The sequence below is a fragment of the Fulmarus glacialis genome, unplaced genomic scaffold (assembly GCF_000690835.1).
Source record: "Fulmarus glacialis isolate BGI_N327 unplaced genomic scaffold, ASM69083v1 scaffold40739, whole genome shotgun sequence".
Classification (NCBI taxonomy): Eukaryota; Metazoa; Chordata; class Aves; order Procellariiformes; family Procellariidae; genus Fulmarus; species Fulmarus glacialis.
In genome coordinates this window covers 6,396-19,463 of record NW_009235968.1, presented here as the reverse complement: position 1 = coordinate 19,463, position 13,068 = coordinate 6,396, and the positions used below count along the sequence as shown (strand labels likewise).

Genomic DNA, 13,068 nt, shown 5'->3' with positions numbered 1-13,068 from the left:
TTGCAATTACTCTATTACTTAATGAGCAATTACTACTTGTTTTTGGGGACTTCAATCTTAGTCTTGAGTAAATAATATTTTTACCATTAAAAACTTGTGTTCTTTTACATTAAAGACGCACTATTATATCTGCAAGGCAGCTACATTTCAGTGATGGTCAGAACTTTGACTAAATAAAAGCTACTTTTGACCTCAAAAAGTTCATGGTCTTTTGGAACCCTAAATGTAGGATATTAATTACAACATACAAAGAATGACAATTTACATTAGTCTCCTCCTTATTTTGCACCCATTAAAAAAAAAAAAAAAAAAAAAAAAGATGTTTTAGAATTATACTGCACACATTAATAAAGCTTTTCTGGTCTCACCAGTTCCCCAAGTTAAACAAGCACAGACACTTGGAAATAAGACTACATTTATTTAGAAGGAATTTTCCAAAAGAGACAAATTTATTTCTATTAAACCTGATGTAACTGTCTGCCCCGTTTCAGTATTAAAGTACATCACAGAAAGATAGCCTAAGAAAGAGTAAGTGCCCAAGCTAGCTTTGATAAACGCAGTATCAACACAGATAAGCTATTCCATTGTATAACATTCCATCCTCAGGAACATTATTTCAGACATTTCTAATTATTTCTGTGATTTGTTCCTCATTTTTATTTGTTTTTAAAATAAGAGCTTCCCAGAACTTTTATCATAGTGAGGAGAAACACTGTTTCAGTAACAATGCCACCTACAGAAAACAAGATTCAGACCTTCCCTTCCAACCACTGACAACTAGAATGCAGGAGCGTATTCTTTTTCTCAAACTGTTCCACATTATCTCAGGTTTCTGCTCAATAACAAGGCCTTCTAATTTATAGTTTTAGTACATCATTAAGTGGAAGAAATGCAGTATTACCTACAAATTTCTTTTACAAAGCTACAAGCAATATGAGTTTTTATTTCATAAAGCTCCTTAATCAATTCATTTCAGTAAGTAATTTTGAATGTAAAATTTAGTTCAGAAGTTTAGTTTGACCTGTTCCTGCTATTCAATAAAAGATCTAAAGTTGACCAACTTATTTCTAGACTAGCTGAAAAAATATTTTGATTTCACCCATTATACTGATCTAAACTAGCTTTCTGAAACAACAAATCCCTGGCCAACTCGCTGCTAGCTTATAAAAAACAGTAGCAAAGTTGTTATGGAGTACTGCACAGGTGTGCAAAAGCAAAAGAATTATTTTTGTTGTACCAGCATTTGGCCATAAAAGTGGTTTTAGCTCACTTGTATTAATCTATGCTTCAAAAAATATCTGAGGAAGTACAGCACTAGAACTGTGAAATTATGAGCAGTTTTACTGTTGAGCAAAGTCTGAAGATAATAAAGCCTCACTTGAAGTTTAAAAGGGCAAGACATCACAGATTGTTAAATTTACATCAGCATAGACAATGCAGCAAAAAAAGAATTATAAATGTAAGAACAACAATGCAGAAGCTACTAATTCTACATTTAGGCTTACCAGGTGAGGTTTCCCAATAAATTTCCTGAAAGGTGGCTTAATGAACCTCATAGGCTTTTGGAAGCCATCAAGTTGAGAGTTTTGTAATTTTGAAAGACTGCAGCTTTGCTGGTTCCTGATGTGTATGTGAGAGAGACAGAGAGAGAACAATTAAAATCTAAAGCCATAGTGTATCAAAACCCTGTATTTTAAATGACCTTAATCTAGCATCTGTATCACTTAATAGTGCAAAGTGACAGTTTTAAAGTAATTTTTTTCTAGGACATTCAACAAATTACTAGTCCTCTGACTAAACTCAAGCCCAAGTTGCACAGAATTACACAGTAAGCTGTATTCTCTTATGCAATAAGAAATTAACAGAGATACTCTGCCTTCTTGAAATCCTCGCTCTGCAAATCAGGTTTCCCTGGCTCACCCCGCTAGGCCTGCATGGCTGGTCATTGCTGCCCTCTGCTGGTTGAAATGCTTTCTGCATTTCAGGAGTTGTTTTATACTGTACTATCTTTGAAGTTGTACAGAACTTTCCATTTCATGAAATCCCAAATCCTACAGAAGCTCAGATAAATCACTAGATGCTCCAGTGTCATCCTCAGCAAGCAGGGCGTTCTGGCTTTCGGCTTTTGCTTGCTTGATTTTTTTTTTTTACTGAGCACATTGCTAATACAGATTGTCCATAAACCTCTAAATAAAACATATACTATGAAAAGTAACCACCAGAAGTCAAAATTCATAGTTCACAAAACATACAGAAACAGTTTTCATAGCTGCAAAATAAATTACTAAGGCAAAAATAGAGGCACACTGGACTAGCTCATAGGCACTGCCAGTATCTCATATGTGACCTACTAAAAACCCCCGATCTCAGGAAAATTCTACCCATCGTTCATACCGTTACTGCCCTCAGCCCACATTACATTGTCCACATCACTGACAGCATAACCCCTCCTCACGTCGAACTCCAGGATAGCCACACTTACTAGAAACTTGCACTCCCCGCTTTGAGCGGCATACATAAAAGGTAAGCAAGACAGCAACAATGTGGAAAAGGCAAAAAAAAGCCTTCCCAGATATCAAGCCAAATATACACTAAAGACATAGTCCCAGGTACATAAAAGGCTATACGCAACAGTCCAATATTTCTGCCCCCTCCCCCCGGTACCTTTTACTTTTTTTGTTTAAAGAATCTCAAACAGAAGAAGTATTACTTCTTCAGCTTCACAAGTCGGTTTTCCCAGATGTGTGCATTGCCACTATTTGCCATTATAGACTGCATTTAAAATGAACAAACAGCAGCATATTAAAAGCGATCTGCAAATCATGACTACAGTGTAGATACATTTCATTACACTCTGGCAATTCTTTAACCAACATTTCTTCTAACACAAGTAAGTCGAATCATCTCTCTAATCAACCAACCTCACAAATTCAAAAGTGAAACAGGATGACTGAGGTTAGCAAACATCTCTGGGGCAAACACCTTTAACAAACCTGTTGGAGGAATTCATAGCAGTAAAAAGCTATTCCAAAAATCTAGCTTTTCTTCATAAAATTCTCCAAGAATCAGAAAAATTCCAATTCTTTGTTGATATTCCACACAACATTACAAAACAACCAGGGCAACACAACAATGTATTCATCCTAGAATGCTTTTACAAAACTACAAAATACCAAGAGAATGTTATATGGCACATCAAGGAGTTTAAAAATAGTTAAACATCTTTAAATTAATTTCTTCCCCTCTTCCCATTCAGTGCTACAGTTTGAGGTTGCTTTTCATTTTTTCTCACTGCAGCTTAACCTCTTTCAAGGTAACACTCCATTACGGAGTAGGTTGCAACATGTATCAGTTGAATTTCAGTCCGAGTCAAACTTACAAGGACAAACTATGGAAAAGAATCACAAATGTGAATATAACTGTGGAAGAGTCAAAAAGCCTTGGGTCAACAATACTGTTATTTGCCAATTACCTTGGAGTTGCACCATCTACATGAAACACTCTCTCATCTTCATTCTTCAATCTCTCTTTTCTTCTCCTTTCTATATCATGCCGTAGATCATTTGGATCTTCTAACACTCTTACAATGTTCTAGTTAAGAGGAAGGGTTAAAGTCAGGTTAGCTACTAATAACTAAATACTGACGTGATTCTGTCCATCAGGGGTTGCATCCTGTATATAACCTTGTTAACGTAGTTCAACTGTTTGCACATAGGACGGATTCACATCAACCCAAGAATCCAAAGTCCAAAACAATAACAAAAAGTAGTCCCAAACAATTACCCTTTCTTGCACCATCTGCCTTTTTACAAGTTTCCAAACAACAGTGAAAGAGCACTTGAAATTTGCATGGAGTTGCCAAGGCAAACATATTCACATAAATTCCAGTAAATCTTAATAAATTCTACTATTCTTAATTAAGTTGAATCTCCACATACCTATACTATAAAAAAAAAAAAGATAACTAAATCACAGTAAGCATAGCTTGAAAGGAGAAGACAGAAAATCTTATGTCCCTGGATGAAAGCATGGGATAAAATAGCATTCTGAGGAATTATGTGGATGTCAGGCCATTCTAACATTAGGGTAGAAGAAACATTATGGCTTTTTCTAATCTCAGAGGGAAAGTAAGAGCCACATGTCAGTCACCTACTTAGTATTTACATGATTTAAAAACAGATAGGGGTTCAAGGAGCAGGAATAACCACACTCCAGCTACTCTGGAGAACACACCTGCATTTTACTCATCAGTGAGCACAGTATACTTGCACCATTATGGTATCTGTTAATATGCTCAAGTGTGCATTTCTTTCAAAATAGTCATCAGAATTACTGATAGTCTTCAAAGCGTCTAAAAATGACTTACCAATAGCAAGGGGAAAATGTTGTTTACATCCATATCATTTTAACTTACTGTTTGCCAAAAAAGTTAAGTAATCAAGATACCTGGGGAGATTCAGATGGCACAGTTCGTTTGTTCTGAAGTTCTGCTAGAGACATGTCAATCCTCCTGGAACACAAAAATATTACATAAAAACAAGTGCCATCACTATAAATAACAAAAGCATTAATGACCAACTACAGAATTCTTTACGGAGTATAGGCAGGTAGTTTAGAGTCAGTGAAAAAACACTTTACATTGGGTAAAGTCTACTGAAGATTAACCACCTTAATGCAAATAAATTAAGGCAAAAAGCACATCAATTACCTGTGAATTTCTGGATCCAAATGTATTTTAACCTCATTCATACTTGCAATTGGTTTATCCTGAATTTTTGAGAACCGTTCATGTAGAGTTATGTCAGAAGATGTAAAATAATTTGCTGTGAAGAGATATTAAGTACAAGAATGTTTATCTGTAGTATTTGAAATGCACAGTGGGAAATTGTATCTTTTAAAAGATTAACTCTTAAGGACACCAAGACAACTACTGAGATGAAATTTCAAACTATTTCCACTTGTAGTTTAACATTCACAAATGAAAGATTAGGCCAGCCCAACTTAGACATTCTTCTTATTTAGTAAGATTAAGCTGAACAGAAAGTTAACTATTTGTCAGCTCTATCATGGTACTACTCAAATGACTAGAATCTATAAATAAAGTTCAACACTGAACATGATGCAGCAATCTCAACACTAATCTGAGAAATTAAAGGAACTACATATAACTAGGAAGTTGTGACTACAGCAAAGTTCCTTTTTTCTTCTCTTGTTCCTAAACAAGCAGGTTAGTCTTTAGTACTAGCATAATCCTTTCGACCTTAACACTCCACAATAATGCCTCTATTATGGACTAAGACCTTATTAAAATCATTCTCCACCCAACTACTTCAAATCCTCAACCTACATTTTCCTTAAACAATACAGAATGAAACCAAAATACAAATGAAGCCAAAGGCAAACACCTGAGATTTACAAGGACAGCATATCTAATTCATTACATTTGGTTTTAATAATTATAAATACATAAACACATACATATACCCCAAGTATTACAGCCACCTTTAACTTGATGGATAATTGTGATTATTTCCTGAGTAAATTCTCTTGATGGGTCGTTTTCAACGTTTTGTGTTACAGATTCCATGTGCTCAAACACTGGATGAAAATTTTCATTTTTCCTGCCAACAGCAGCCAGATCGTGTGACATCTGCCTCTCTGTAGTATGACTAGAAGCAGTCCTGGAATAAAAGTTTGCAGATATTCACTTTAAAATAATTCACTATATCTGAAAACTTCAAATAGATGAGTAGAACAAAACAATAAATCAAGAAGTTCATTTTAGGAATAAACGTAATGAAACCAAAATCTCATTTTGTTCCTTTTTTTAATTAAAAACGTCCTAAGGCCATAAGGAAGAAAAGCTATAATAAAACAGAAAGAGATATGACTACATTCTCAGGAATCGTTGTTTCAGTGAAGTATGCAATACAAGATTTGTGAATTTTAAACTTAATTCATCTAGATTATCAGATAAAACAGGAAAATGAAGATCCTGATATACTTCTTTAGTATAATTCTGGAAGGCAATGATGTGTGTGTCTTTGTTTATAAGGAGCTACCAGACAATTTTCAAGAACAGTTCAGAGATGTAAAAATCTCATGGCATCTTTGGGAACTGAATCATCACTTGAGCCTAGTGAAACAGCTTTCCAGTGGCAGTGTGTGAACTTAAGAATGTGTTTAGCATCTTTGTCAAATTTTACTCATTCTAAGTAAGTTTACGCCCCAAATGGTTGCATTGCTGCTTAAAAGTTATTTTGACAAGGAAGTTAACACTTTAAAAATCCTGCTGTTCTTGTTGCAAGGAAAATGCTTGTCATTTGGAATGATAAATAGAAGACTCAAACAGCCCATGTAAAAGCTTTTAGGATAAAGACTCTGTTTACTGTGCATTCTGCAAAGTGATTATGTGCCTGCCCATCCTGCATTTGAAGCATAGAAGACTAGAATTTTAAACAAAAATTGTGTCAGAAGTAGCCTCTAGCAGATGCCAGAAGTCATCTATTTGCCCCCAGTAAACTGGAAATAAATGCATGCAAGAGGGAATCCAAACAATCTCAATTGTAGATTATTTGAATTATCTACCTGCTCCCCAGGTTTATACAGAAAGTATTCTTCTCAGCTGAGTCATTTCAAGTCAGGTGTTTGTTAAGTGCCTAAAGCAGGCAGCATGAATATTCCCAGTCATCAGCTTCTGCAAAATTAGCATTCTCATCTTTAAAAAATAAAAAATATTTAGCACTTTTGGCTGCAGAAGCAAACCTTCCACACGTGAAATTAGCTGTAATCAATGTAGTAGTTTCTTCAGTCTGCAAATAATTACCATGTCCATTGTGCATGACTTTCAAAAACAGCAGCAAGAGGCTACTAGATACAGGAATCAGCCTGTGGGCTTGCAACAAAACCCAACAGTAATTATTTTCTTTACTTTATCATTCAGGAAGTTTAAATGCTTGTCCTAGCTGGGGCGGGGGGCATTACTCCATTTCCCCTTCCTCAGTCTTTAATATTAGCCCCTTATGTGCAGACAGTAACTTGTCTTTTTAACTCTCCATTGTATTACATGTTTCTGAAATATTGGAAAGGGAAAAAATTGATACAGATGTTTTATTTGGGACAAGAGGCAAAATACCTTTAAAATGAAGGCTGATCATTTTGGAAAGGAAGGCAATCCCTTCCAAAAGGGATTACTGCCATTATATGACATTCTTGCCTGCAACAGCAAGGCAACAAACCAGAAAAGCCTGCAAAAATCTACACAAACAAAAGTGCTTACTCTCTACCATGTATCCATCATCCAGATTTTGATAATATTACTTTTTTCCAATTCAGCAGACATTGGGAATGCTAAAGGCAACCACAAGTATTACACAGAAAATAAACAGAAGCAGACTCTACTGCTTTTCAGTTCTGATGCCTCAGATTGCCACTGACATTTGTTACAACAATAAATAACATAACCCAGGGATCTCATAATTTTTCAACAGCTTTATTGAACTTGAGATCTTGAACATCTAAATGCATGCCTGAGATTTGTGTAATTTAAAGGTTATCTGTTTTTTAGAAGAAATAAGGGATGACTCACAGTCAAAAAATGCCATTATATTCCAGAAGTACAGGACTAGGCTTTTCTGCTTTTGGGGTGGTTTTTTTTTTGTTTTTAAATAAAAGTAACACATTTACTTATCATAAGCAGCTTTTAACTACAGGTTTGTATCAGGCATATCTGCTCTTTCCACTTCCTACTACCTCTCCATGAAATGAACTAGGGGGGGAGTTTTGTTTGTTTTCTAATAGAGGTAGGCTGTAAGTTTCCAGTCTGGGCAAGTTAACATTTTAAATGAAATAAAATTAAAATGGTACAACCTTAGTTTGTCCTGGTTACCTCTTAAAGAAACCATGCTTTCCTTCAATATTCATAAACTGTAAAGAGACAGGAAGAAAGAACAAGAGGTGACGGGAAACCAATACCTGTACTTGGTCACCATTTTCTTCATATCCACTTTGATTGTGAGACGTTCCCTCCTACAGTTGACATCTGACATTTTCACATCTGAAACAGTATGACTTGAATCATGCTGGCTATTGGAGGAATCTACTTTTTTCCTGAATTCCCCTTCTTTCCTTACTCTTTCCTTCGGTTTGTTTTTAAAAGATCTCAGATCAACATCCATTTTGGAAGAGTTAACACAAGCATTGCAGCCCTTCTTTGAACTACATTTAAGAGGTACTTCGATGTGTCCTTCTTCAGTTCGTCTCACTCTTCCACTGCTAAAGTAATCTAACTCCTTGCTATTCCGGGCTCCCTTAGAAGAACCGTATTTCTGGTCTTCCTGCTTCACATACTTCTGAGCTCTATTGTCTGAAAAAGCCTTTTCCCCATCTGGATACCTGCGCCGTTTGTGACTGTACTCATAGGCTATCTTTGCGACAGAACCCTCCGAGTACTCCCTTTCAGCCGAACGGTGGGACTGGGCACCCAGATTTCTTTGCTCCTCCTTTTCTTGGTAGGGTGGAAAAGAACGTTCTTGCTTCCACTTGGAATTTCTTGCTACTTCTCCACCGTCATACCTCTCCATTTCTTTAGCCCTTTTAGACGCGTGCCCATATTCTCTGTAATCGTGATCTTCAGGATACCTGTGTTGACATAAAGCAATTTACACTTGCACTAGAGAAGAAAGCGAGAACTTATATGTGCAGAATGTTGGACAGCAGAATGCGTGGCAAGTTAACCCATAATCCCTCACGCCAAGGTACAGATGTGCAGGGGCTCTTAAGAGGGAAATATTATCCTTTCATACTCTAGCCATCAATATGACTTACTTAAAAGACAAATACTTCACTACTACCAGTCGCCCATAATTAAACTACAAAGTGGCCAACGTGTTTCAAGGTGGGTATCTTCAACTATAATGAAAACAGACTTTCACTTGAGGCTTTACACCACAATACCCAGGTTTTAATTATTTTATTCCTATACCTCTTCTGTAAAGAGCTCCTTGCCGTAAATTCGTCAGAAACTCTTCTGGGTGACTGACCATACTTCTCTTCATGTAACCTCTGGTGCCTCAAGTCATCTTCATGCCATTTTCTTTCAAGTTTACATGAAGCCCCTAATGGTCTATGAAAAGGTTTCATTCCTTTTTCATTTCCAGTGACTTTATAGTGCTCAAACATGTATCTTTCTTCCATTTTGTGTTGGTAAAACGGACGATCATGCTCTTTATATGGTATTTCCGAGTATTTTGGTGGTAACTGGCATCTCCTATTGCTTTCAGTTCTTTCAGATGAATGTGTTCTGTAGGGCTTATGACTATAAGTATCTTCCATGGGAATTCTTTTCAGGTTTGGTGAAGGTGATCTACGTTCATATATTCTCTGGTGGTTATTTCCATGAGGTGCAAACCTGGAATTGCTTTGTCCATATTTTTCATCTTCTGTTCTCCAAGGCATAGGTTTCTTTGGGTCCTTACGAAAGCTTTTATATTCGCAGTCATAATTAAGATGAGCATGCCTTTGCCTATGGTGCTCTGGACTCCTAAATGCTGGAGATAAGGACCTAAGGCAAAAATAAAATCCACTTTGAGTAGTCCCACAAAATTGAATCAACCTCTTAATGAGAGCATCTATTCCCTAAGAAAGTATAGTTTAGTACACAATTTTAATCAACTGCTAAAAAAATTAAAAAACACACCAAGATATTCGAAGTGTCATTTGCCTGGCTAGAGTATCAAGCTTACTTTTACTCCGTTGAAAGTTTTCATAGTAAAAATACCCACTCAAAATAGTAGTAAGTCAATCATTTTTCTCTCTTTTCACATACATGAAATCATTTTTAGTTTTAAATGAAAAAATGCAGTTACCACTACATTGAAAACAACAGTTATACACATTTTCACACTTCTCAAGCATTCCCTATCTTTTTCAGTGCCAAGAGAAAAAAGGGGAAGGAAAAAAACTATATAAAGAACTGCAAAAAAAAAAAAAAAAAAAACCACCCACAAACCTTTTCAGGTTTTCTTTGCATGCCAAAACAACCCCAAAAACTGATTGAAAACATTATAAAATGTCCTATTTAAAATGTCACACAGATAGGTTTTTTCCGGCAGAAAGAGTTTGAGAAAGATGTTTTGGTCTTTTTGTATAATTGTGTGTACATGTATATACATGTGTACAGGTATACATATGTACTTCCACACTTATTGCAAAAGGGTTCAATCGCTAAGATCCACTCAATTGCATCATTCTTAGCTTTGCATTTTCACCTACAGTTACAAAAATGAAAGCAACCTGTTAAGGGTTCTTTCAGACAAAATCTCCTTAAATGAAGAAAAAACAGCACAAGCCACTAGCAAGAACCAGAAAGTCATCCCAGACATAACAGTTCTGCTTGTATTCAAGTATTCACTGTACACTCTCGATACACTCTTCAATAAAAACATCGAAAAATGTAAGTTGGAAAAAGTCAAGGAAGCCACTTCCTTTGTACACGTATTGTAAATGTACAATTTGGCATTTCTGCAAATGAGTTCAAACTCAATCACAGATCTTCATAAAACTATAATGGCTAACTTCAAATAGCACCCATATTGCTGCTGCCGCCCCATGTTGTTCTGGTTAAGGTTTGCATTTTAATGAGAGCTGGGGCATTCCTCCCTGCGCTTCTCTCAAAGGACATATTCACAAGTATCAATCTAGTATGGAAGTAGATAGGAATTCTCTTTTTAAAAACAAACAAACAAATAAATAAAAACCCACACACATTTTTCTGTGTTATCCAACAAACTCCCTTGGTCTTAGTCATCATAGTCATCAACTTAATTAGTCTGTTTAAAAAAGCAAAACCCAAAACCAGCAGAAAAGTAGTTTAAAGCTCCTGAAAGCTTAAAATTGGATTCCAGCCTCCTAGTTTTAATACCTGAAATTTGAATTGCGAGTCCTAAAAATTAGGCAGATAACTAACAGCAGGAAGTAACCTGGATGTTATTCTGGTGACAACCATCAGTGACACACGCTATTACGCTAGTGTCCAAGAAGAAGGGCACTGACTCCCATGTTTTCAGTTCGTGTTATGCTGCAAGGCATATCTAACTGTGTTAAAGATCAATTTGCGGATCAGCCCCAAAGGCTCAGAAAGCCTGAGGTATCTGAACTAAGTAGTATTTTTTAAAACAGTCCATCTGGCCCTCCCTGTAGGCCAAGAGGCAAAACAGGAGTGAGTTACAGGCATGAAGTGCACCAGGTGGTGCTCGAGTAAAAATAACTTTAACTAGTTTGGTGCTTGGATTTTGTGCTTAAGGTAGTTCCAAGTCCCAAAACATGCAAGTTGAACAAGATCCTTGGCAGATAGCAAAACCTTAACACCTTCAGCTTAAAAAAAAAAAGTCATAATAATAAAATTGCGAGTTGGAATAAAATTGCAGAAGGCTTTCAGTTTGGAAAACAAATTATAATTATAAAATACACTTTAAAAATTGCAATTCTGGATGCAATTTTATTTCGTTTACACAGGTTTTAAGTCCTAATTATAAATCCTTATATACAGCTACATTTCAGAACACAAGTTATAAATATTTACCTTGGTTTCCATCGCGGTGACCTTGATCTAGATCTTGTCATCTTCTCTCATGTGTTTATAGGAGTTTCTTGAAGCTGTAAAAATGATACAATTTACTAGTCTGATAACAGAATTGCACTACAAATTGCAACAGGGACAGTTGTTTGTAACAAGTGTAGTATTAGATGCTTCAAGGTTGGGGTGAGGCATATTTTTAGGGTGTTTTACTTTTACCTCTAACTCCCATTTTAAGGCAAGTAACTTTTTTCCTAATTGTTGATCTTAGAATCTTTATAAAGATTTAAATATTTGACCATTGCTCCCTTTTTCTCTCCATTTTGTAATGCTGTCTATTCACTCTATTTTTAAGTGTTAATAATCTCACAAGCAAGCTGCAGCAACTGAAAAAATGCAGTAATTGTTAGTATGTATTGAATGCTATAGATGATAGAGAGGGGAGAGACAGCCAGCTTCAAAATCAAGTTTACGAAGCAAAATGTTTTTGCATCGAGTTATATTCTGAACTTCAAATTCGTAATATGCACTGATATTTTTACACAGTTACAGACCTCCTGTAAGCTTTAACTGCTCTATCAAGTCTTAACTGCTGTATCATCACACGCTTCATCCAAATAAAACCATGTACAAAAGATCACTTTTCATTTTTATACTTAACTTGTTAATAACCTACTACCTAGACACACATTTAAATATACAATGGATGCACTATGACAGAAGCTCTGCTCCTGAATCCTGGAAGTAGCTCTGGGCATCCCTTCTCGTAAAAGCTATGGAAGAATGAGAAAAATATCAGTGGAATCTACCCTTCTTGCTCTTCTTTGCAAAAAGATAGTAGAAACTTGGAAAACAAGTGATAAAAGGATATACAAACTCACCAGTAATGTGACTGGTGAATAGGAATGGAATAATTATTCCTTATTTAGCAAACACAAGGATTAAAGCAAGTGAAATTATCAGGCAACTGGTTAAAAGTTGGAATTTGGACCACATACCCATGCCTAGAGCTCCTAATTACCACAAGATGCTGTAAAGGCCAGAAATATAAATAGATAAAAAACAGATCCATCAACAGCTCTGAAATTAATGAACAACCAGTCACTTGAAACTGGAAGAATACACCCAGGTCAATGTCACTCTACACATGCTCTGGTATTTTCTGCAAGTATTTGCTCACAGACACTCATGGAGACAGAAAACTAGTCTGAACTGGCCAAGTATGGCCTTTTTGACACTCCCAGTGCTCAAATAATTTCTTTAACTAAATATTTTACCTGACCAACTAAAATTGAAAAGGGAGAAAAAACAGCAAGCTTTATAGCACATAAGAAATCCAGAGAAGTAGTGCGCACCCACATGCCGCCTGACCCAGTGCCTCGCCACCCCCCCATCCCCCCCCAATCACACTAATTGGTCAAATAAAATATTACCCCTTGCTATATCTGATTTTTTGTATGATTGGCTCATGGCTAAAACAGCAGCATCTTAGA

General features: G+C 36.1%; 1 protein-coding gene across 1 annotated transcript; it reads right to left on the bottom strand.

Annotated features, from left to right (window-relative positions):
- Positions 1-3,468: 3,468 nt before the first annotated feature.
- On the bottom strand, positions 3,469-11,622 carry LOC104082930 (chromosome unknown open reading frame, human CXorf23). Its single transcript, XM_009586211.1, has 7 exons — positions 11,582-11,622; positions 8,984-9,562; positions 7,975-8,640; positions 5,503-5,681; positions 4,709-4,823; positions 4,447-4,510; positions 3,469-3,591 (listed from the first exon to the last, which is right to left on the bottom strand). The coding sequence occupies exons 1-7, from the start codon at positions 11,620-11,622 to the stop codon at positions 3,469-3,471; spliced, it is 1,767 nt and encodes a 588-aa protein (XP_009584506.1).
- Between the last annotated feature and the right edge of the window lie 1,446 nt (positions 11,623-13,068).

Bases quoted from the DNA above. Each gene is read 5' to 3' on its own strand.
- LOC104082930 (XM_009586211.1), bottom strand. From the start codon at position 11,622: ATGACAAGATCTAGATCAAGGTCACCGCGATGGAAACCAAG. The intron at 8,641-8,983 runs GTATAGGAATAA...ATGTCAACACAG, and splicing joins AGGAGCTCTTTACAGAAGAG to GTATCCTGAAGATCACGATT. The intron at 4,511-4,708 runs GTAATTGATGTG...TTTGTGTTCCAG, and splicing joins TTGGATCCAGAAATTCACAG to GAGGATTGACATGTCTCTAG.